The 25,511-nt window shown below is 39.2% G+C and overlaps 1 protein-coding gene across 4 annotated transcripts in view; it reads right to left on the reverse strand.

Moving 5' to 3' along the window:
* Window positions 1–3,961: 3,961 nt before the first annotated feature.
* Window positions 3,962–25,511, reverse strand: part of RB195_000344 (uncharacterized protein) — a gene marked incomplete at both ends in the record, with an annotated part of 33,453 nt that continues 11,903 nt past the window's right edge. The window contains 15 exons of one of the 4 annotated variants that reach the window (XM_064196619.1): window positions 20,230–20,328; window positions 20,389–20,451; window positions 20,560–20,721; window positions 20,794–20,967; window positions 21,460–21,546; window positions 21,603–21,671; window positions 21,725–21,798; window positions 21,853–21,930; window positions 21,989–22,133; window positions 22,524–22,652; window positions 22,714–22,889; window positions 22,949–23,081; window positions 24,276–24,359; window positions 25,124–25,289; window positions 25,369–25,499. In XM_064196619.1, coding sequence (XP_064052501.1) covers window positions 20,230–20,328; window positions 20,389–20,451; window positions 20,560–20,721; window positions 20,794–20,967; window positions 21,460–21,546; window positions 21,603–21,671; window positions 21,725–21,798; window positions 21,853–21,930; window positions 21,989–22,133; window positions 22,524–22,652; window positions 22,714–22,889; window positions 22,949–23,081; window positions 24,276–24,359; window positions 25,124–25,289; window positions 25,369–25,499 — 1,770 coding nt within the window. Of the gene's footprint in view, window positions 4,226–14,761; window positions 14,844–14,897; window positions 14,948–15,540; window positions 15,661–16,614; window positions 16,702–16,758; window positions 16,879–17,938; window positions 18,095–18,170; window positions 18,313–19,209; window positions 19,317–20,229; window positions 20,329–20,388; window positions 20,452–20,559; window positions 20,722–20,793; window positions 20,968–21,459; window positions 21,547–21,602; window positions 21,672–21,724; window positions 21,799–21,852; window positions 21,931–21,988; window positions 22,134–22,523; window positions 22,653–22,713; window positions 22,890–22,948; window positions 23,082–24,275; window positions 24,360–25,123; window positions 25,290–25,368; window positions 25,500–25,511 lie in introns of those variants that run through there. The other 3 variants (XM_064196621.1, XM_064196620.1, XM_064196618.1) reach the window with 3 other exon arrangements.

Here is a 25,511-nt window from a genome sequence, read left to right on the forward strand (position 1 = left end):
TGTGTCGGAAGCTGTAGGTGTGAAGGGGACTCCTTTTCCCTTGGTACATCACGTTGCATTCTTACGACGAGAAATAATATAATTTTCAACTTTTAATTAACTTCGGCATGATGGCACAAACATTGGTCTTTGGTGAACTCTGCACAATGTCGGAAACTGACTCTATGTACACATCTTTCATACTAAGTTTTTGAAAGTTTGTTTCTTTCGAAAATTTGTTTGGGTACTGTAACAAATCTGAATAAATCCCTCCTCAAGTGAACATACGAGACTCCAATCTTGTTTTCCGTCCATTAACCTTGCCCTTAGGGCAAACAATTACTTAAGGTTTGAGTAAGTTTAGTCCGTTAACTTTTTTTAGAAGATAGAATGATTTGGATGTTTCTTCTGAATCCGAGGAGTCACTCGAGAGATACTCGTGGTAAGTTTTTTGGTTACTGTTCACTGAGGCGCTTCGCCTCCAATATCACTCTCCAAGGAGTGCTCTCCGATGCCCATCAAAGCGTCAAAACTCCGGCTTCTCCGGAAAAATAGCGTGTAGCGGATTCTCAAATTCACGGATACAAATTATATACAATTAAGTGCAATGGATCGAATTCGTGGAACGTCTTCTCTCTTCTACAACAATTTTGGAAGCTGTTCATTTTAAAAAAATGGATATATTGAATATTGTAATACCGTAGAGCCCGAAAAAAATAGTACAAGTAACCTGCACGCCTAAATTTTTCATCCCTGCTATCCTAGTATGCTAGATAGATGACTATATAAGTCACACATTTGTCAAAATCAAACGCTTTAATTTCTGGATTCATTTCTAGAAATATATTCGAAATCAATTAATAAAATAACTAGCACTAATTTACTTTCACATGATATTTTCAAAAAAAAAAACTAATTTTGCTCACTCTCGAGGAGTCGACGGAATAATTCGTCGGAGACAGATTTGGGAACAGAATTTAGTGAATTTGTTCCACTTATGCGAAATACTTTTTTAAAACACTTGTGGATTATTATTTGAGGATTTTTTGAAGGATCTGTGCATCTAGGAATACCTATCATTGGTTAGAAATTAAGTGAAATGGATAAGTACACAGAGTATAACGTAAAGCAAACGGTTAGGTCGCCATTGATATACCTAAGAACACTTTTCATTGGTAAAATTATGTCATAGAGTAGACAAGTAGAAAAACAACCTGAGAAACCTTAAAAAGTTTAGAAAAAAAAAACTTTAAAAAACTCTAGGACCTATAACCTAAGAACACTTTTCATTGGTCAAACATAGAGTCATAGAGTGGACAAGTAAAAAATCTTAACTTAAGAAACCTTCGAAAATTTACAAAAAAAAACTTTAAAAAACCTTAGAACCTATAACCTAAGAACACTTTTCATTTATAAAACATGTCATAAAGTGAACAAGTCGAGTCGAGAAAATAAGAGGAAGGTCAGGATTTCAGCGATGCAGATCACGAGCAAATGAAAATCCATTAAGGTTCTGTTAATGTGGAAAGTTTAGCAACGTAATATTAGCTGGTTTTTTCAAAAATGTGTATAGAATAATAATTTAATAAATTTTAATTTTCAAAACTTTAATTTAATTTAATAATACTTCAAATTAATATAATAATAGGTATAAGTCATCAACAAAATATAACATTAGCTGATTTAAAAAGAAATTAATGTTAGAAATGTCAAATATTGCCCTTTATACCTACATACATACCCTAAGGACATAATCATCTCTTAAGCATAAAAGCTTCCGGAGCAAAGAGTGAAGGAGGATGTTTTTCCCGGCCGCGTTGAATAGCTATGTACTGAATCAAAACAGCTGCAGCAAGGCACAGCAAGGGAAGTACTAAGAGTACTGGAAAATGTACCTATTACTGTACCTATTACTGTACCTACAGGTAGTAGAATCAAAAAAAGAACCTCATATAAACCATGGAATGTGGTGGCTCAACGACGACGAAGAGCATACATCAACCATGAAATCGGCAAATGTAAAATAGCTGACGAGAAGAAATGTGGAAATGAGGAAGTGGGCGTGTAATTTCCTGGAAGGGAACGCAAACAAAAAAAACACAACGTAGAGAATATGGAAAGCAAACAAGCCAATTAGTTTACGCATCCATTTGTTAGTAATTTGTTCGGGTGAATTGCTTGCTTGGATTGCGGCCCAAATCGGATCAAGCCCCCGTCGAGAGAATAAGAATATCCGAAGCCGAAGAGGACACCGCAGATGAAATTGATCAGCGGATAATCGAGAAAGGTTTAGGGGGATTTTTCTTTTCCGCGAAGACACCCTATATACTTCTTTATAATACTTTTTAATTAAATATATATATATATATATATATACTTTTTCCTATATTTATAATATACTATATACTATAATATACTTTTTTAACTAAAACTTGCATATACTTTTTTTTGCTTTTTTTAATTACTAAATTGTCCCCTGCTTTACTGTTCGCGTGGCTTATCCCTGCTTATTCTCATTCCACTCTTCTCGTTGCTGGATTTTCTATTGTTTATTTGTATTCATTCCTTGCCTCTTACTCTGGGCACGCCTTTTCAGCGTAATAAATAAATAAATAAATATACTTTATAAGAAATGATGGAACCACACGGATAAAACCAAAATAGAAGAAGAATTAATTCATTAACCCTTCGCACCCAGTTGTCGCCCCGTACGTGCGACATTCTGGACATTCCTGAGAAGAACTAAAAGCCTCAAATCCACCTGGACTGTAAAAAGCAGAGAAAAGGGCGTTCTGAATACTTCAACACTCAATTTAAGAGACAAATCCGTAAAATATTTTCGAAGAAATTTCTCAGAATGTTCAAGCTCTTCACATTTTCCTCAAGCATTCTTCCAAAGCAAGTAATAAGCAATCCGATTGAAATGTGACGCAGTTCAAGCTGCCATCTTCTCTTCTGAATTGGGAATTTAAGGATTTAACGTTTTGCACTCCGCTTCGCCGTACGCGCAAAATTGAAAATATTTACCTTAGGCCCAGTGTCGCCGTAGCGTCGACACGCTTGTTTAACTTATTTCAGCACTTTTAGATTTAAAAAAATAAAATTTGTTCATTTTTGCGGTTTTCTGCACAGCATTTTTACTTTTTCACTTCTTTTCCTTGACTTCACATATTACGGAAAAAAAAAGAAAAAAAAGTGTGTAGTACGTTCAAGGGAAAAGACAAGAAAAAGGAAAACAACGCGAGACTTGCGAGTTTTGTGATATTTGTCCTGGGGATCCTCGAATTCATACGCTGACTCTTTCCAAAAATATCATACTACAAGAAATTTCAAAATATAAACAATTTATTTTATTACTATTTTATAAACTAAAATTGGCTAGTAATAGTCTTTAGAACAAATAAATAGTATTCCAATAAGTGTATTTTCTCCTCTATAAAATATGTGACCTAGGATTAGGATAGCATAAATAAAGTAAAATAAAATAATAGTGAAAAAATAAACAAATAATAAATTAGCAGCAAGTGAATTTATCAAATTCTAAACCTTCTTACCAGGTCAGCGTAGTGAGCTTTTAAAGAAATTACATAGTAGCCCTAAAAGATAAAGATTAAAACGCGGAACTCATCTTAAATTCATGTGCGCAGATTTCCGGATTTTTTCCCTGGTTTCTCATATTGAAAACGGAAGTATGATGTAGATGTGGACGGATATAAACATTTTAAGAAAGCAAACATTATGCAAAGGTAAAAGATTGCATTGCAAGTCATCCACGTACTCGACTCGACTTATTACTACACCCTGTAAGACGGCAAAGCCGGCACTAACACAATATTGCACTAATTCGGAGAGCAAGTGAGCAAGTGAGTGTGATCGAGAAGAGCAAAAATAGGTTAGTGCTCAGTGACTTATTTTGCCCTCCGCGGCACTCCATACACTCCTTCGACGCCGAAAATTCATTCAGATGACTTTTCGAATCTCGTTAGTCGAATTGAATCACTTTGGCTTGTTTGGTGGGAACTTCTTCTTTCGCATTCTTCACGGTAGGCAACTTTGTTGCCCTAATTTGAACTTTAATTGAATTTAAGCGCACAATTGTCATCTGCCTGTTGTGTTGAAGTCTGCTTTTGTTAGCTTTCTTCACCAGCATCTTTGAAGGATTCAACAGCACCTTCGAAGCGAATGCGAAAATGAAACAAAAATCGGCTTGTTCCATCTTCCATATGGTGACCTCTTCAGGAGAATACTAAATAAACAAAGAGTGAACATAAAAGAGATTAACATGATACCTAAACCTGGCTTCCACCCTCCAACAACAAGGTGGAGCCGAAGATATACATATACATCTACATCTACATCTACATATACATATACATATACTTATACATATACATATACATACACATATACATATACATACACATACACATACACAAATGTAGTCGGGTGAAAACGACATAAATCTCGGAACGGTTGCGTGGGAGTGTGCGCTCGAAGCGGCGCGGTTAAGAGCACGGTTGGATTCGAGGTGGGACCATTGCGACCTTCAGCGATTGGTGGTGCTAGCAAATGTCCTCTCACGATCCTAACCGATTCTCTCCAACGCTCCGCTTCCAGCGCACAGACTTACGACTTACGCAAGTGCACCGTGCGTCATGTTGTTTTGACACTACTATACATATACATATACATGACCATCGCATCCACTCTTCTTTACATTGCTGAAAATGACCTAAGCACAGACAAGGCATTATTAAAGGGATCACTCCGCGAATTTCGTACGAACGTATGAATTTTGTACGGATTTCAGGTGGAGTATTCGTATAAGGGATCGTAGATTATGGAGAGCGGGTGATTCCATTCATTTCTTCCTAATTGCCGTAAAAAAACGGCCCGGAAGATACGGCTTCAGGCCTCTATTTTCTACAAGGAGTTCGACTGGAGCGCGCCAGCCTTGTGCACGCGCCGCATCTTCCGGGCCGTTTTTTTACGGCAATTAGGACGAAATGGACGGAATCACTCCCCTCTCCATAATCTACTGTCCCGTATACGAATACTCCACCCGAAATCCGTACCACCTAAGATTCGTGGGGTGATGCTTTTATGAATGTCGAATAAATACAGACGAGGTGACACGTTACCCACTCTACAATTGCATGCACTGATCGATATGACGATTTTGATCTATGACACGACGGTAACACGACAAACAACTTGGAGCTCTTTTTCTTCTTTTTTCAAGATCATTTTTTGTCGTTTTTCGTGTAGTAGGGTCAAAATGACATGAACAAGGACATGAAACAAAGACATGAAACACGACATGGAAAAAAAGAAAGGAAAAAAAGAAAAGAAAAAGACATGAAACACGGTGCGGTGGACCGTAGCGGTTAGAATCGAGGAGGGACCTACATCGTTCATCCACTCTCCTCATTACAGCCAATGATCCAAGCGCAGACAACGCTTTATTGAGAATGCCAAATACACACGGACCGAGGGGCAGGTTACGTTCTCTGCAGTTGCATGCATTGATCGATACGACGATTTTGATCTATGGGACTACGGCGTAGACGACGACGACAGGCTACTTACAGCCCATTTCCCTTCCTTTTTCTTATCGTTTTTCCCCTTTTTCCTGCAGTTCTGCAGGAGTAGAACTACGCAGTCTTCAATTCAATGTCTTTCTTCGTTAGTGTCATCGTTCGTTTCCACGTTGGCACGCTTCTAAGATTTTTTCTAGGATTTTGCTTTGTAGGCTTGAATATCTGGCTTTTGTGTAATTGTGCGCTACTAACCACCTTTCTCAATCAAAATCATACCGAAATCCTTTCCCACTTGATCGTTGATCTGGTAAAACAGATATATGATAGCTGTACAATGATGGTTGCAGTTGTCAACGTACGACGTACGTACGTACGTCAACGTATATATCGATCCACTTTCTGGTTGAGCAAATGTTCGTTGTATTTCTGTTGTTTCATTTCTATGCTTGTGAGGCCTTCTTCATACTCGAAGAAAGCTTACACCGGTGCAGGCAGCAATCCCGTCCATTCACTACAACCATTCCCAGAAGGTCTACGTATGGTCCACACAGCAGGAATGCTGGCGAAGTCCTGCTTGCTCTCTATGTTAAAGGCATCACCCCACGAATCTGGTGGTACGGATTTCAAGCGGAGTATTCGTTTAAGGGATAGTAGATTATGGTGAAGGCTGTGGTTCCGTCCACTTCTTCCTAATTGCCGTAAAAAACGACCCGAAAGATGCGGCGCCGCACAAGGCTGGCGCGCTCCAGTCGAACTCCTTGCGGGAAATAGTGCGCCGGAAAGCTCGAAGCCGTATCTTTCGGGCCGTTTTCTGCGGATCTTCTGCGTTCGTCACTCAACAGTCGCATTTCGTTTCATCTCGCTTTGCTCCTTTGCAGAACATCATATGAATGCACCCTCACGCTTCCACGGTGGCACGTGAAGTCTGAATTTACTAATTCTAATTTATGATCTCATTCGTCTATTTGTTTATTTATTTATTTACTTCATGAGCGCAAAGTCTGAAACAGTTTTCACGGCAAGTCGTGCCCATGTTTCCCTGGTTCGACACCAAAGAAGGCTAAGACGTTTATAAATTATAGGAAAAGGGATTATAGGAAATTAAAGATTATAGGAGAAGGAATTATAGAATTTTATAAATAGGAAAAGTGTGACGATTGGAAATTTGAATCGAGCTCACAATTCTCGACATCCCCTTTGTCTTCGGAGCAGAGCAAAAGAAGGAATTTAATTAGATAATGTTACTGAAGTTTTTCAGACATTTAATCTTCTGCAGGCTGATCAGATATGCTTCTTAGTTTGTCCTAAGCAGAATCATCGAGAGCATCCTTGTTTTTTTTTTGATCGATCGCATCTTATCATCCATTCATTGGGAGAAAAAAAAAGTTCCAAGTTCCGATAACCAAGATTGTCGAGATAGAAGTGTGATAAAGCGATTTTTTTCTTAGTCGCCAGTACCGTAGGAAGAAAGCCGTAGGAAAAGTATTAGGTCCGAATCTTCTTACTTTCGAACAAATATCACTAGCAGTCTGAAGCTGTGCTGAATGTGCTTAGACCTGTTCAGAGTCGTAGTATAGCACCAGAGAAAAAAAATTCTTGGATGCACACGTTCAATCTGAGAAATTGAATAGGTAATCACTCTATGAAGTGAACTGGTAACTTCTTTTTATCATGGATGAGGGTTGGTACTAGGTCACGCCATAAAATGTCCTAAAAAATGGTTTGACGAAGAGAAAATGATTAGTTACATTGGTTTTAGTCCCATTATCAATTAATAAGATGTCGTGTTTCGGCAAACAAAAGAAAAGAAAAATCTAGAGAAAAGATATGATTCGGAGCTACCGCATCCGAGTACCGTAGCTAGGACGACAGTAACCCCGGGTACTGTAGCTAAGACGACAATATTATGAAATTAAAAATGGACGAAATTGCTTCTCTTCCTCGATATAAAGAGATGGAATTATCTCTAAGCTCACGTATTAGGTTATGCAATAAGTTCGTATACTAATTTTCGGATTTTTTTTTTGTTTAACAGTAAAAAAAAATCCCAATCAACGCTATTCAGTCAGCAGAGTAGCAAGTACTTTTCCCTTTCATTGCGATGGATTGTTGACAGATTTTGACTTAGGACTCAAGTTGTTGTGAATTAACCGTGGAAAGAAACTTCTAGGAGAACCTAGTAGCATTCATTTCGAACTTGCACAGCGAAAAAGAGCAATTTCTATCTATATTCGCTTCGATTTAATTGCTGCGCATGACCATCGATTCAGGAAATGAGAAAATTAGTTTCCGTTACGAACGTTTTTTCCTAACCAGTTGAAGCTATAGCGAACGAGCATTAAAATGAAGTCGGCTACTCTTTAAGGGCACTTGAGCGGTATCCTTAAGGGATCCATCTGCTTAGTGGAAAAAAGAACGTAAAGCGAGAAATAATGGCCTATTTCAAGGAACACGAGATATGAATAAACACACTTTAGGGAAACATTAAAGTAGAGAGCGAAAAGTAAGCGCTACAACGGTTGTCCAGGGTCCAAGGTCGTTCTATTAGGTTTTAAGACTTCCCAATGCTCACCGGTCACTTCCCTCCGACATCAACTAACCGTCTCCTCTCTTCCCCCCACCCCTCCATTCATGGGAAATTTGATAACCGTATCATCAGCCAGCTGTTCATTGGGCGGGTGTAGTGCAGTCGGTGAGAGGTTCCACTGTGAGTGCACGATCGATCGATGGTTCGAAATCGCCCTAGTGCCAACCAAGACTTTCATTACTCCGTGGTCGAAGAATTAGCAGCAGACTTTTCTGGAAGAATAGAAAATAGGATGATTTTATACTCGGCTGCCCCCACAAGTCATTGTATGGGCTAGACACCCGTCCGTAAACTTCAAACGATTTTGGATTGAAGTGAACGCGGTGGCGCATCCCAAGCGGATTGATTCACGTCAGGCCCCTTTGTCCACTCAATACTAGTACCATCATATTCTCAATTCGAACAAAAACGAAGATAAACAAAAACAAATAAACCAAAGAGATACATAGTGCAACAAGGATCGAGAGAGGAGAGGAACTCATTTGAAATCCGCAGCTTATTCGCAATACGTAGAAGCAGCGTTGTATAAAGTAATACCATATCGAACAGCCATTCAAACATGTCATACCCAATTCAGCACCATCAGTTTAGGGAACGTATGAGAACATTTTGAACGGGATGCGATGAGGGAGGCGTTGAGTTCATCTCAACGTTCCAGACGCATCTCAACAGCTGCAAACACTTCAACGTTTTTCTTCACTGAAAAGTGCTCAGAGCGATTTCATCGCTGTTCTGCACACAGCTGAAGAACACCTCCTCTCCAAATATCCACGATGCGCCTTCCCAGAGAAATGTCATAACGCATAAGAACCGCAGGATAACATTTTAAACATTTTAGAAATAATCCAAAATACAACAGAATAATTGTTTTAGTACAAGGATTTGCGTCAGGAATCCATCCATGAATAACGACAATATGAGAGCTTATCAAGTACTAGTGATTTTATGCCGTTCGTAACACTCTCTGAGCTATAAGAATGTCCCACATGCAGTTCCTTAACACTATCCAGACAACAACATTTAAGGATGTTGCACAGCATTTATGGTCTGGTCAAAACGACATGAAGCCCTGTGCAGTTGCGTAAGAGTGTGCGCTCGAAGCGGTGCGGTGGAGCGCAGCGATTGGAATCCTAGTGGTGGGACCCTCGCGAATTGTTCCGATGGGTGCTGCTGGTGAGGGTCCCACCACGATTCTAACTGCTGCGCCTCACCGCGCCGCTTACGCAACTGCACCGTGCTTCATGTCCTTTTGACCACCCTACCATAGATCTCATTCGCCTTGGGTGACAATCTGTAAGAACGCGGTGGTTCACCAGCCCCGCTAGCTGGTGAGACTGGTCAGTTTGTAATCATTCTGGAGTTCTTGCGCAGTGTATTCTACATTCTTATTATTTATTTATTTATTTATTTATTTGCACAGTGTATTCTACATCCATATTACTTGTTTGTTTATTATTTATTTATTTATTTATTTATTCGCACAGTGTATTCTACATTCTTATTATTTATTTATTTATTTATTTATTCGCACAGTATTCTACATTCTTGTTATTTATTTATTTATTATTTATTTATTTGTTATTTATTTATTTATTCGCATACACAAATAGTGCACCAAAAAGAGAAAAAAAACATATTTGTCTATGTTAGGATAGTTAAAAAAAAAACTCATTGTCAATGGGGCCTGACGCAGTCCTTTTCGTGGCGGAAACGCATATCATCATTATTTATTCTGTATTAAAACAGAGAAATAGAGAAGTAAATAGTAATAATAAAATAAATAAAACAACTAATAATAATATTAACCTTACTCGGTACGGAAAACTCCTTTAAAATCGGGAAATCATGAAAAATAATCGTTGAAAAGTGTGCGTCTCACCGATGAGGTGATCATGGCACGATGTCGAGGCTTTGCAAGGAGCGAGGAGGAGTTTGATGGGATATGCATAGCATCAAAGACCTCGACTCATTTTCAGGCCCTTAAAGACGTTCCGACAACTTCGTCGATAAGTTGTCGAAAAGTCAGGCCGTAAATAAATTTCCACCAAAATTTCGTTGAGAAAACAAGAACACATAAATCCAGTTCAACAGTTGCTGAGAATTCAAGAAGAGAGGACTTTGGAGATTGTGCCCAGCACAGATTTTCCGATAACAGCTCAGAAACACCGCGACAATTCATTTGTCCTACGCAGTCACTAAAAAATACACTTAATTAAAAGCGAAGAGTCTCAGCCAGAAAGAAATCCCGGCCAACATTCTCATCCCGAACACGAACGGATGTCTCTTACTCTTCTAATAATTTTTACAATGAATCCAAGAACATAGTAATTTTTCTTCTCGCCTTGGCATCAGGCGAGCTTTAAGATGTTGCTGTAAGTGGGTGTAATCATAGAAAAATAATTTAAAGTCAGCTTTATTCACTTAATTCCTGGACAATGTTTAGGAGCTCAATTGTTTCTTCAGAACAGGAGGACAAATAACTATGGATATGTGTGCTCTACTAACCACTATGACTATATACATCCGCTTTTGCACAAGGATATTAACGTGTATAAAAATATAAACAAAAATATAAATAAAATAAGTAATATAACAACAAACATAAATAAACAAAGTATGAATAAAAAACATAAGAGTAAAAATATAAAGTAGGAAAAGACCTTCCGTCTCCAAACAGTCCATAGTTGTGTTGAACAAAGTAATGGTAGCAATAGGGACGCGCCATTATCCATACTTTTCCAAAAAAAGCAAAAATGAACATCTTTGATGTCCATAGGCGCCTATGCGAACATAAAACAACAATTTAATAGCTGAGAGTCGTTAAAATTTGCACGAACCACTTCATTTTCATACAGTAGTATGCTCGAAAGGCTATAGCATGCACTTTTCTCAGTTTTTATTCCTGAATTCATTTTTCATATCCGTACATATTTTACTTGTACTTGAATGAATAGATTGTATTCCCTAGCTGCAATTTCAGCGATCAATGCACCTTTTAATTAGTGGTGTGACGTTAAAGCGCATAGAATTACTAATGCAACAATTGCTTGAATACGCGAAACTTTTCTGGAAAAATACGGAAGTGTTTTGTAGTTTTAAATAGTGAGAATGAATAGAAAAGAAAAGGAAAAATTATAGGAAAAATGGTAGTAACTGCGAAAGAACTCGTAAGTTTTGCAAGCTGTGGGATTTTCTCTGCTAATTTCCATTGCGCTGTTTCTGACATACCTCCTGGCAGTGACAGATTTGTAGAGAATCGTATGGAAGAAGTGGTGAATTCTTTTAAATAATAATAAAAAAAAAAATGCAAACCTTCTGTTTTGAACATCTCATGGTTCTTCTTTTGGTGGCTTGAACCTATCCGTTATTCTCTCCTCCTAGGTACTTCTCTACTATCTCTACTATTTCGAGCCAAACAGCCCACTTACTAAGTTGCACTATCAAAATTTTTGCTACAAACAAATTCTAATTTTACGATTTGATAACGGACCCCAATTGTACACGTCCCAATTCCCTCAGCAGCACGCACATTAATTGGTTCAGTTAAATGGACTGCTAAGGAGCCCTCATTGATTTCCGACCGCTCGCTCGTGGGCGCGGCGCGTGCACGAAGCTGGGGCTCTCTGAGACAACTTGTAGCAATTAATATCGTTTTCTAGGCCGTTGTTCAGGACGGTTATGGGGAATTAAGCGTGGTCACGCCCATACTCGTAATCCATGCTCGTTGAAAAAGTGGCCTCCTTTTTTTTGTTTCGTCAAGAAAAAAATTTCGCACAAACTTTTGTGAGTATGATTACATAGTCTTGAAGGTCACTACTGACTAATGATGGTTTCAGTTTATTTCGAACATACAAAAAGGAAAAGGACTCGCATATGATGTGAACACAAGGACATGGTGGGTCTATCGATTCTCAAAATAGATCCAACAGTTAAATCCCCGGGGGACATCCGCTTTTTCGGTTCTTCAGCGGAAATCCACAGTTTCGCAGATTGATTCTGAACCGGCGGTTCTTGTTCCAGATTCCAACCAATAGCCTACAGATACAGATCCTCAATTATGTATTTGATTAGGATTATTATACCATTTGATGAAAAGGCCTAAAAAAATGTCCCAAGCAATTACTCGGCAAATGTGCCGCCGCACATATGAACGATAATGAAGTTCTAAATAACTCATTTCCCCCCGAAATGAGTTCAATTTAGTGAGGGATAAATGACACTGTCATTATGGAGAGAATGTTGAAATCCATCTACGACTTATTCGACTGAGTTTCTTGCCGTTTTCGACAAGAGATTACTGTACGTGAGTATCCATCCTAGGAGTTCTACCTTCTGGCTTTTTTTTGGTTCTTCCGCAGACCAAGTTATTTTTTTCAGAAAAAATAATCGAATTTTTATTCGGTGTCAGTAACTTACACATTAATGGAAATCTCTAGACCGAGTATTTCAGCCGATTTTGTAGATCTTAAGCAAAAATTTCAGTTGAAAAATTACGACAGTTTGAGTGTTGTGGTTTCGCTTTCAAAATCGGTGGCAAAATAAATAAAAATAAAAACAGAACTAAACTCCAACCATTGCAAATGCCGTCTGAATGAAATAGGAGACGAACAACGGTTCCTCTGTCGACCAAAAATTTTTATCAATTCTAATTTGTACGTTTAAAGGCAGCGTATCAAAAAAGTAACAATGTTAGGTTCTTTATAGGCAAATACAGAGTTTGAAGTGTAGATTATGAGGGTGGCGCCGCTCAATTTTCCCCAGTCGTCCTGAAAAATAGCGTGAGAAACAGCTTTAAATCCTACGAGGTACGTCAGAACGGGCCACCGTTGTGCATGGGGCACCGTATCCTCGAACGAGCGGTCAAAAATCAATTAGGTCTCCTCAGCAGCCTATTCAAGTGGAACGAATGAACACGCTTTTCAATTAACATGAACATGATCTACAAGAGCGACGTGTTCTAACCCACCTTTATGAGGAAAAACGTTTTCCACGGTTGGAGGTTTCAAATAAAAATCTTAAAAGCATCACCCCACGAATCTGAGGTGGTTGCGGATTTCAGGTGGAATATTCTTAGCGGGATCGTAGATTATGGAGAGGTGGGTGATTCCATCCATTTTTTCCTAATTGCCGTAAAAAACTGTCCGGAAGATGCGGCGCGTGCACAAGGCTGGCGCGCTCCAACCGAACTCGTTGTAGAAAATAGCGCGCCGGATCGCTCGAAGCCGTATCGTCCGGGCCGTTTTTTTACGGCAGTTAAGAAGAATAGGACGGAATCACCCTTCTCTCCATAATCTACGATACCACATACGAATACTCCACCTGAAATCCGTACCTCAGATTCGTGGGGTGATGCCTTTGACGTCACTCTGCGTATTAAAAGCTAGGGAATACAATCTATTCATTAAAGTACAAGTAAAATACGGATATGGAAAATGAATTGAGGAATAAAAACTGGGAATGTGCATGCTATAGCCTTTCGAGCACACTTCTATAAAAATGAAGTGGTTCGTGCAAATTTTAACGACTCTCAGCTATTAAATTGTTGTTTTATGTTCGCTTAGAGCCTATGGACATCGAAGATGTTCATTTTTGCTTATTTTTTTGGAAAAGTGCGGATGGCGTTGATCTGTGTTAATTTAAGCAGTAACACTTAGCTATACCTTAAAATGTTCCATGGCAGAATTGACAGAATAAGTCATATGTTGTAAAGATCATTCGGTAAAATGCCTGAGGCCATCCACCTCCGAGAAATCGGGGATCCTGATTACTAGAATTTTGCGGGAAACATCCTTTTTGATTTTTATATAGGGCTTATTCTTCAGTTGTTCTTCCTAGAAACAGCCTATGGACTTAATCAAGACTTACCAAAAGGCTTATCTGCAACTAAAGAGTGCGGATGTTTCTTTGGACCTTTATCGCTTCTAATTTCGAGTTGAGACGGTGAAAAGTTAAGGATCGTCAAGAGTTCCCATAATTTCTGATTGTTCTACATTTCAAACTTTTCCTGTTTTCCCGTCGCGTAGTCGTGACTGCACCTACGATGAGGATCGGAGAAAATGCTGGAGACTAGTTAGATGATATAAAAATCTTGTGGCAATAGTTCGGCACTTCTCATTTCGTTCGTGCGTTTCTTAAAGGCATCACCCCACGAATGTGGGGGTGGTACGGATTTTAGGTGGAGTATTCGTATAGGGGATCGTAGATTACGGAGAGAAGGGTGATTCCGTCCATTTCTTCCTAATTGCCGTAAAAAACGGCCCAGAAGATACGGCTTCGAGCGTACCGGCGCGCTATTCTCTACAAGAAGTTTGATTGGAGCTCGCCAGCCGTGTGCACGCACCGCATCTTCCGAGCCGTTTCTTACGGCAATTAGGAAGAAATGGACAGAATCACCCCCCTCTCCCTAATCTACATTCCCGTATACGAATACTCCACCCAAAATCCTTACTACCCCAGATTCGTGGGGTGATGCCTTTAAAGCTGTCCGGATCAGAGATGCCTCCGTCCCTAGCGATAGACAGATAAAGCATGAAATGTGCGAAATCACTCTATGGGATAATATGTCTATGGGAAATGATTTTACTAATGACATACAGCGAGAACTTGATGTATACAGTGTGTTACGCTATATTTTGATCTCCTACAATTGTTTATTTTACAGCTGAAACAAAACGAGAGACAATGTGAAAATGACAATTTCGAAAAGCGATGACTCTTTGTAAAGACCTGAATCTTTCCTGAAATTGATGAAACAAAGCTGTGAAACGTAGAGAAGTTGAAAGAGACCGGACTTAATGTATCCAATTCGGTGAAAAGAATCTTCGTAAATATTCACGTAAACCTATCAAAAATGATTCAGTTTAGATTTAGATTAAGGATTTAACAAAAAAATCGCTATATTAAATGGTGACATGTGGATGAGAAGTAAAGAGTGTGTACGTTAAAAATGAAAACGACTAATTGCAAACAAGTGAGGCACAACAAAAAAGACACTAAAGTGCTTCACTGCAGAAACAAAATTATGGAATTGATTCGAAAAACTGATCTGATGATGATAAACTTACCAAATTGCTCCAAACAACAACGATACTGTATTTTATGGAATGAAAGGGGAACTACTAACTCGTAACAAAGTGATCCGTGGATTGAAATTTTTGTCATGCGATCTATGACGGTGTAATTAGACTAGTAGATAAAAGATAAGATACAAACACCAATTATTTCTAAACAAACAATCTATACAGAATAAAAGCTACAAAGTGTACATATAAATAGGCAATTAGCGCTAAAGCTTCTTAGATTAGGAATGAATATTATAAGATTGGCATATAAGATGGCATGTTGTTGTGTATATAAAGCAATAGAGTAATAAAGTGTGCCAAACACAAGCAGTTTTCAAAAAAAGGAAAAATTTGAGCCAAAATAGCGGTTCACCATTTTAGAAGCTGGAGTAGCGAAAGTGAGAAACGCTATTCCAGCACCAAACGCGACCATTGGCGGAGCTCCCATAGCAGCTAACGCCGAACCCAATAAGAGACTCTTAGCGGCCACTGCCTGGAACGAAGAAAAAATTCAAAACAAAGAACAAAAAGCATGCGAAATCTTCCGTAAAATAAAAGCCCGTAAGAAAATTTCACAAAAAGCGCGCACCGAGATGAACAACAACTAATCCTGGTCCGCTCTGTACCTATACCTAACGTACCCCTATCCCTATGCTGATCCAGTAAAAAAAAAACATCCATACGGAAGAACAGCAAAGACATCAGGACGATATTGGGGTCTTTGTTAGATAATATAGAGTTTGGCTTGTAAATTAAGAGTAGTGAGGGTGGCCGCGCTCAATTCTCTCCAGTCCTCCTGAAAAATGGCGTGGGAACAGGCTTACTTCCTATAAGGTTAGAAGGCGCCACACATGTACACGCACGGTTCCCTGAGCAGCCTACTCATTGGTTTCACTTGAACAGGCACCTTATAATATGTCATTGATTTTTGATCGCTCTCTCGAGAATGCGGCGCGTGTAAAAGGATGTCGCGTTCTAACGTACCTCGTAGGAATAAAGGCTGTTTCCCACGTCGTTCTTCAGCGTGAGTAGAGGGGATTGACCGAAGCAATACTCATACTCTTAACCTACAACCCAACTTTATTTTGAACTGCTGACAAAACTAACAATAACACCAATATGCCGCAAATATCGCTCAAATGCCATTCTCGCTTAAATACGAGGATATCTAAATATTTATAGTAGTTTTTGCAATAAATGTCTTCTATTTTATGTCTAGATGTTAAAGATAAATAATCGTGGATTTTAAGCACGACTTCACAACTTGAGATCAGTCGGCTAGATTAGTTTTCTCTTTCTCATTTCTTACACCATCATCAGAAAAACATTTGTTTCATTCCTCCTAGTGAGAGATTTTTTAGTCATTAGGCATTAGGCAGCCAATAATTTTTTTGACGGTGTCAGTCGAAAAATTTTGAATGGAATAGTTACACAAAACTTGCACAACCTGTCCGCTGATCCTGTTTCCATAACGACACCACTTCACAAAGTGTTCACAGTTGTTGAGAACCAAGTTATAGTTACCAGAACCAAGCTGAAAAAAAAGAAGAGAACAAAATTTCGCTTCGACATTATGTATTATGACACAAACCTGCATGGTAGCACGTTCAACAATAATCCTAGGAGGGAACGGTCGATGATCCGCATCGTGACCATTATTGATGCGTACCAAATCATCACCAGCTACTGCCAAAAGGGGATCGCATCGAACCTTAAACGTCAGACTCGAATGAATCTTTCATCAAGCGATTTTAACCAACTTATAATTTATTGTGATATTTACTTTATTTCTTTCTATTCTATTCTTCTACTATTCTATTAAGCCATCATTTAACAAAATTGTGCGAGATACTCCTGTTTATGTCATACGTAGAAATGTATTAAGATCGCGCAATAGTTAAACTATGTCTTACGATTTGAACCTGTTCTCTGGACAAAATAATGGACGCTAACCGCTTCAAAGAACGGAATCTGATCCCAAACTTTAGTCTTCTAATCGCCGAAGAGACACGCAGTACCACTTAAGTAACCGCAGTAGAGTCAAAACGACATGAAGCACGGTGCAGTTGCGTGAGCGGTTCTGCTCGACGCAATGCGGTGAGCTCAGCTATTAAGATCGAGTGAGGACCCCTGCTACCACCGTTCATTGCTGCAATTCGCTATGGTCCCACCTCGATTCCAACCGCCACGCTCTACCGCATCGCTTCAAGCGCAACCGCTTACGCAACTGCGCCGTGGTTCCTGTCGTTTTGACCCGACTATACTTTTGTTTTAAGACCTATTACAAGAAAGTATTTTTATGGGAAGGAAATTTCTTGGAATCTATTTTTTTTTTAATTTCAAAACAATGATGAATCAAAAACGTTGGTCATGGTGGGTCTTTTCAAGCAAGTTACTATCTTACTTCCAAGCACTTAGCACTAACTCTTCGGTCCTAATTATCATTGGTCCACTCTTGTAGGTGGTTGACCACACCTGGCGCATTCACTTTAATTAAATGCGAGCGGTATAAAAAATTATAAAGAGCGATCTGTCCACACAGCCGCACTTTCCCGATAACCCGATAACCTTTTTTGCCGAAATTTTACATTTAAAAAAAGGCTGCTAAACTACCAGACTGACTGTAGAAATCGCACCCAAAGTCGATTTAATTAGATGAAAACAGCAGTTGCTCTACAGAGATAGGGAACTTCTCATTCTATTAACTTAGTTTTTTCTAAACAACTTTGTTTAGGATAGTGTTTTTCCAAAATCTTCATTAGCAACCAAACCTCAGCGGTGCTGGCTTTAAGTAGGCCCGAAGATCCACTGAACGAGTCGAGTTTTCTATCACCACTCCTCCCAAATTTTTCGAAATCATTGTCATCACCTGACAAGTGCACGACAAGAGGAGTTTCATCATGTCTTCCTATATACAGCGCCCAGTGCTGAACAACAATATTCGTTACACCTCTGCTCATAAATCATTCACTTCTGAAATCAAATCTGAAAAATACAACTTACGGTATAAATGGCTCGCGGCGCTCCACCAATAGTTGCCACCCTTCTGAATTCAACGAGATCCCCAAGTTCGAGAAATCTCTCGATTTCTTGTGCGGGAATCCATTCGCTAACGAGCTGACCTGCCGCAAGCATTGGCAAAAAGCTGAAGATTCAATTAGTCACAAGACAATAATAGAACTTAAACTATCAAATATTTACTAAGAATAAATTCAAACACGAACAACGAACAATTCCGTGAATGAAGAGTGTAACTGATAAAACCAGCACACAAATGATTTCTGTAGAGATAGTAAACATCACACTTGTGATTTTTAAATGCACAGATGGCAGACCAAAACAAGAAAACCTGAGCAGAAATTCGGCAATAAAAAGCATCTCAGCTCTGACGTTCCAGATAATGTTAGTCCTTCCAGTTCTATACATAGTCTAATTAAAACAATCTGAATCCTGGTGCAATTTCGTTTTAATTCTGCTATATGCAGAGTGTATGGTAAAGGAATGATAATCGATCGGTTGGTAATAAATTGTCAAATTCCGTTCTGAAGATCTGACCTTTAAAGACGAACCAAGGAGGATAGGCGAACGAGTTAGCAAAAGAACTCAGTACGTCACAATCATAATGGATGTAAAAAAAAAGAAACAGAACAGAAATTATTTACGACTGAACCTAATATGTGCGTTATAAACCACGTGACCACATATTACACCTTCGAGAATGAAAGCAAAATCAAGTCAATCAATTCTTTTACGCTGACTTCCCATTTTTTTATACTTGAATGTATAAAAAAATGGTAAAGGAAAAGGATAAAAGGCCACTGCCATTAATAAATCCACTTAGGATGCGCCAACGCGTTCTAGTGCAATTCGTTATCATTGAAGTTCTGGAACGCGTGTTGACCTACACAATGACCTCCGGGGCCAGCCGATGACCAAGTCAGTGTTTTTATCCTTCCAGGCAAGTCTGGTTATCAACCGTGGAGAGATGAAGAGCTTGACTGGTACCACGGTGGTTTCGAACAATCCAGACCATACAATGGACCTCAAACTGCGCCACACCCACCTCATCTTGAAGATATAGTCAGACAAAAATGATCTAACGCCACGTGCAGTTGCATAAACGGCTCCGGTTGAAGCGCAGTGGCAATACTACATTGAAAGACAATAACTGCACTGAATCACACTCAAGTCTTTTGAGAAGGAATGTTAAAAACCGTCTCTGAGAGCTTCCATTATCTCCTTTTTGAATGGAACAAGTTACTCACAAGAGAAAGAAAATGACAAGAAATTACAAACCCCTCCGTACAAAGAAAACTAGCGAACTTAGACTTTTCAGACATTGGACTTCTACTCATTTTGATGTTGTGGTCTACATAAGGCAGAGTACTTGTAATTTCTAATCAGACGTGGAGGAGAGTACATCACTGGAGGACAAAAAAATAACAACACTCGGCAATAAAATCGAAACATAAGGATAGACTAAAAATGGTCTTTATCTGTACCTCTACCACTCAAGTCCACTAAAACTGTAGTGTACTCATTAGCAGTTAATCGGATTCAAACCTTGAAAGGCCATAATTTCTCCAACTCAACTCTACCATATTTAGGACCCACTCCGGGCACGGACCTGTTTGATAAGTGTACAAGTCAGTCCAGGAGTTGAATTCTGAGTGATCCGTAAATTCCATTAAAAACTAGTACTACAAAACGTGGAAATCTCTCTCCCCTCCTTGCTTATGCTAAAAATTGGGAGTCATATATAGTAACATTTAAGAAATGAAGCAATAATGCTTGCAACGTTTGAGAAAGTTACTCAAATAGGATGCTCATATAAATGGGATGTAAATAGGATGCTAAAAACCCAATACAGAAAAGAAGTCAAGGAGTGAATCCTTATGTCGAAGCAGAAGTACAAATATACGACACGGAATTTTATCACATGAATAAATTAAAGCTTAGACTTTTCCACGCAGAATTGATCGATTCTTCATCAATATAAAATTTAGGTAAGAGAAAGGGGGAAAAATAGTGGTAAATTGTATGACACGCAGATCAAAGCCGTTCACACAACAACCAAAGGCTGCTTGCTGAATGTTTCCTGGATAGTTTGTAGTATAACTGATTGCCAAGCTTCCCTACATTCGTCCCAAACTAATTCCACCTGAAATTGGATTTACAATTGCAGGGAGCGGAGATTTTCCAATTAGGTTATAAAGGGTACCTGATTTTCATCCCCTTTCACTGGTAAGACGCAAATCTCTCCATGAAACAGTTCGATGCCATCCTGTACATGGAGGATGATGTTAGGGAAAAACATGTCAAAGAGTTCGTTAACTAAGCTAATTTTGTTTTTATTTGTTGTAAAATAGATGCTTCATAGCTCTATGCGCACCTGTTTATGTTGCAAATGGCTGTCATGAATAGTGAGTGCTTCGGAAAGAGCTCTCCAATCCACAGTCGTTCGAGATTTTACCAGCTGTGAAAGAGTAATGGAATGCAACCGCATCTGCAACCTACTCGCAGCAGTTTCGCAAGAGATCACTTCTAGACCATTCTGCAAAGAGAGAATATTTGCATAACAAAAATCATAGGGAATATCTGCACAACAAATTCGATAAAAGTTAACCTGCTTGTCCATAACCAAACAAGCCGAGAATGGACATGCTTTTTTCGATGGTGTAGGATCAAGTTCGATGCATCGTTGGACGATGTCCTGAGGAACATCAACCTCTAAAGTGGCAATTCCGGGGATTACCACTGACTCACCATTAGCCGGCATGAAAACAGGAACACGAAATTCCTGCAATTAGGACCTCATTAGACATTGTTTTGAAATCAAATATATATATATATATATATTAACAAAACCACTATCAAACCGAATAGAGCAAAGAAGTGTAGCAGTATCAGCGTTTGTTCACAAAATACATGGGGAATTCGCTTCAGAGAATATGTAAGCAACTTCAACTATGAAATAATCATTTCAAATAATCATGATCAAATTGCCAAGGTATAAATTATGCTGGAGCGACAGGAAAAAAGTTTCCTTATCTATTTTACGACGCAGACATCTCGAAAATATGTGAAATTTAAAAAGTATATTAAAGATTATAGTACATTGAAAGATTATACGAGATTTTTTTGTGTTTGTGACTGCGAGTTTTATTCCCTTAATGAATATTAATGTCGTTTCTTGAGTTATCTACCTTATTCTTTGAATACTTGAATCTTATTATATTTGTAAGATTCGTAAATGGCATAATTAACTCCCATATTTTTGTGAGAACCCCACCTTTTCAACTTTTACTTTAAGGAACTCCATCTTAGCAGCTTCACCATGCACAAACATAACGGTGCGAGGTTGGCAATCTCTGATCAACTGAAAAATTGGGTAAACTCTCATTCACAAACAACGAAGAAACTAAATTATCTAACCTGCATGATCCCTTTGGCATCCGCATGCGCACTGAACGACATGTACTCAACACCCAAATTGATGTCATGCTACAAAATGAATGAATAAAACGAGAAAGCAGCCCTTGAGATGTAGCACTTACCATTTTACCCTCAATTTCTATCTTCTTCATTCCTCCTATTACTTTAGCACCGACAGTGCCAGCAACACAATAACCTGAATAGAATGGGACTACAACTGAGGTGATGAACACCATGAAACCAGACCAACCAGGCATAATTATCATGTTCCTAGGGTCGTGACACCATTTTCTGAACACTTTCAATGACTGTCCACCATGCAACATACCTTAAATTAAAAAAGCTTCAAAAAATGATTTTGGTCATCTATAGGAGGAAAGGCGAACCTGGAGTAGAAAACAATACCATAGCTCCGGGCATTTCCTCGTAACCCTTATCTAGTGGCTTAATATGCTTAAAATCGAACATGTTACGCTCGACAAACGTACGTTTAATCTTCTCGTTGGTCCAGTTAATAAAAAGACGATAGTACTGAAAATGACAACGAAATACTGCGGAAATAATAGCTTACAAGTTGTTTTTAAACAAATTAACGCTAAGAACAATAAGGAGTTCTGTGGCTGCTGAATTTACAAAATTTGGAGCGGACCTATCTTTTTGTTAGGCTCTCTAAAAAATAATTCTCTTCAAAGAAGATGCTATAGCATCGAAACTAATGTCAGACGAAAGTTGTCCTCAATTTCCCGAAAGGCCGAATTTGCTGTTACATGTGCCAGTATCCCCTCAGACAGGACGATTTGCACTATTGAATTTTATGGGGTGAACGTATTTTCCTGTTCTTCCTGCTGTAGAAGGAAAAAAACAGAACTTTAATAGACATTGTACTGTTACTTTTGACTTTTTTTTTAAACCAAATCACACCTGATTAGCTCTTTCTGCTAGTCCTTGAGAAAAGTAGATAGGCACTTTCAGGTCCATCCGTTCCCAGTACGACTCAAGAAGAATGCACAGCTCCTGAGCCCGACCCAAAGCGAAAACGGGAATCAGAACCTGGAACAAAGCTTGTGAAGAAAAAATGGACACAATCATAATCATAAGCAATTGACGGCACCTTTCCACCAGCTGTCACCCTGTCATGTACTTTTCGCAGAAAGTCTCTCTCTCGTGCCCTTTTCGAATCACGGATTGTGGTTGCGTAAGTAGATTCAGAGATTAGACAATCCGGACGCAATCCTGGCAGCACTCTGGCAGCGCCAAGGTGACGATCGGGAGTCATGTTGTAATCACCTCAAAAGGATTTTTTTTTCTAAAATGAGCCAGAATAAGAAGATACCATCAAGAAACACCTGTATATAATATACTTTGATGACCAACTCGTATCTCGAACATGGCCGCACCGAGCACATGGCCAGCATAAAAGGCACGAATTGACAGCTCACTATCTACTTGGACTGTTTCATGCAGATTAACAGCTATAACCTGAAACTTCAGCTGTTAGTAGACATCCCACTTTACAATGAGCCCCATTCCCCTATTCCCATAGCCAGAAGCGATTTCATCTACCGTAATCCTTTCAGTGCAATAGAATCAGCAGAAAAACGTACTGAGGTACTAGAATAGTTGATTATATACCGCCTGTTTTGCTTACTTTGCCGGTATCTTAAGCTCATAAAGTTGTGTGGGCGGCACACCTTGTTTGTTCAGAAGAAGAGTTTCAGTTCTGAAACTTCCACAGTGGCACACGAACATCACTCGATCAAGGAATATGGCGAAGACGGGGAAACAAAGGCGACATTTTTTTTGTATAATTATTAAAATAACGCTGGTTAGGTCTTTAGACTTGATGTTGACTAATTCTAATAACAGTACTTGTAAGAACACTAGGAGGGGCTTTTTTTTTTCTTTGTACCTAAAGATATGATATTGATAGTTAGCTCTTGCAAATTGACAGCAACAGCACGCTTACCCATAGGTAAAACAGACAAATTTGTTAAGAAAGTGTTGGAGATGATAAAGAGCAACTAGATGACGCAGAAGTGGTGGAAAAAGTAAGGGATTTGAAAAAAAAGGTGCTAATCGGAGTAAAAATCGTCAATGACTTTCTCCATCCGTTAACGGCGAAGCATCGACACGCACAGCAAATTCTTTTCTGCCTCTGACGCTTTCCTCACATAGGCGTGAAGAAGTTCTACCAGCCGCTCGTATTCTCTTTTCCGTATAAGGAAAGTCCTGAAAGAGACTATGGAGTGGTCCTGGTATCTACCTTGGTAGAACAGATCCTCCGTCAAGCAAAGCCTTTTACTGACGATGATGTGGTCAATTTCACTACGGTACTATCCACGACCAGCGCTTCTAACGTAAAGTAGAGGACTTCTGGAACTGCGAGTCCCCATCAGCATTGATCCAAAGAGCAGAGCTTCTCGCAGCCGGGTATAAGTTTAGATACGAGTCACGTAAACGTGGTGGTCAAGACCCGTCGTCGGAATTATTGCCGATCGTTCCCCTTTGCAGTATATCTTAGTTAAACGCAGCATCAACTAAGATATAATGCAGTGTAAACCCTTCATTATTCTTCATCTCACAGTCAACAATGAATAAACCCATCAAACAATACTCGCGTCACTCAATCAATACGATGGAAATAATTTCCAAGTACAAGAAAAGAGACCACACCTTTTTCATACACGCTTTTATATTGGCGGAAGTGAAGAAATTGGTGTCACCTCTGAATTCCGTTTGGACCTTGCGATAATCCTCCTAAAAACACGAAACCGATTAGTTGTAGAAACAGAAAAACAATAATATTGACTCCACAATAGCTAATTGTAAATTGAAAAACATAGAAGGTGAGTAGCAAAAATTCAGTGTCTCAGGCAGAGCGGGATGTGCTCTGCAAGCACCTCTTTGACGTCGTTGTTATCCTTATTACTAGCTTCACTCTAGAGATCTGTACGCTTCAGAAACAGGAACAAGTTTAGTCAACGTAAGTGGGACAAAGCACATGATATTTTTAACGTTGGACAGAAGCCGTAAGAGAACAGATCCAAGGAGATATAGAACGCAAAGGCTCGGAGAATTCAAGCATAGTCAGGTGAAAACGGACTTAAGCACGGTGCTGTTGCGTAAGCGGTGCGGAAGAGTTGGCGACTGTGATGGAGGGTAACCCTCGTCAGCTCAACTCATCTCTGCAGTCCGGGTCGCAACTGCTAGCACAACCGCTTACGCAAATGCACCGAGCTAGAGGTCGCGTTGACTCGAATATATCTTGACCAGCTCCTTCCGGAAAAATATAGTATTCTTTACGTTCTTCGCCCGAGCAAGATCCACACCTCTCTCAGAGACAGTTAATTTAAAGTCTAAATAATGCTGGTGTCAGCCTTGTCAAACCGAACATCAACAGGAATGACTGAGAAGAGATTATTCGGCAAAAATATATAACTCAATTCAAACCATTTTTAACTACAAAAAGCACTAACCAAATACCAAGAGAAAGAAATCTAAGAATGAAGGAAGAATCTAACCAGAAGAACAGGAGCTATAGCCTTCGTCGGATAAGTCATGTAGATTGGACCATCGAATCCAACGATCTCACTCATGTGAGGTAGAGAACCGCAGTGATCCAGGTGAAAATGTGAAACAATCACGCATGACAGATAGTCGTTCAATTTTCCACCACCACCGATATATCTGTAGTGCCGGAGAAATCCATCATGAAGAGGGAAAATATAATAGAATTGAAAACGACAGCAACTATGTGAAAGCTCACGAGAAATCTGGAAAACGACGTTCATCCTGGTAACCCATATGCATGCCGCAGTCTAGCATCACATTTCTTCCTCCAATAGTGACCAAAATACATGATCGCCCAACATCCTGTCCTGCTCCAAGCGGTACAATCTAAACGGCGTT

Source organism: Necator americanus, chromosome IV, assembly GCF_031761385.1.
Source record: "Necator americanus strain Aroian chromosome IV, whole genome shotgun sequence".
NCBI classification, from domain to species: Eukaryota; Metazoa; Nematoda; class Chromadorea; order Rhabditida; family Ancylostomatidae; genus Necator; species Necator americanus.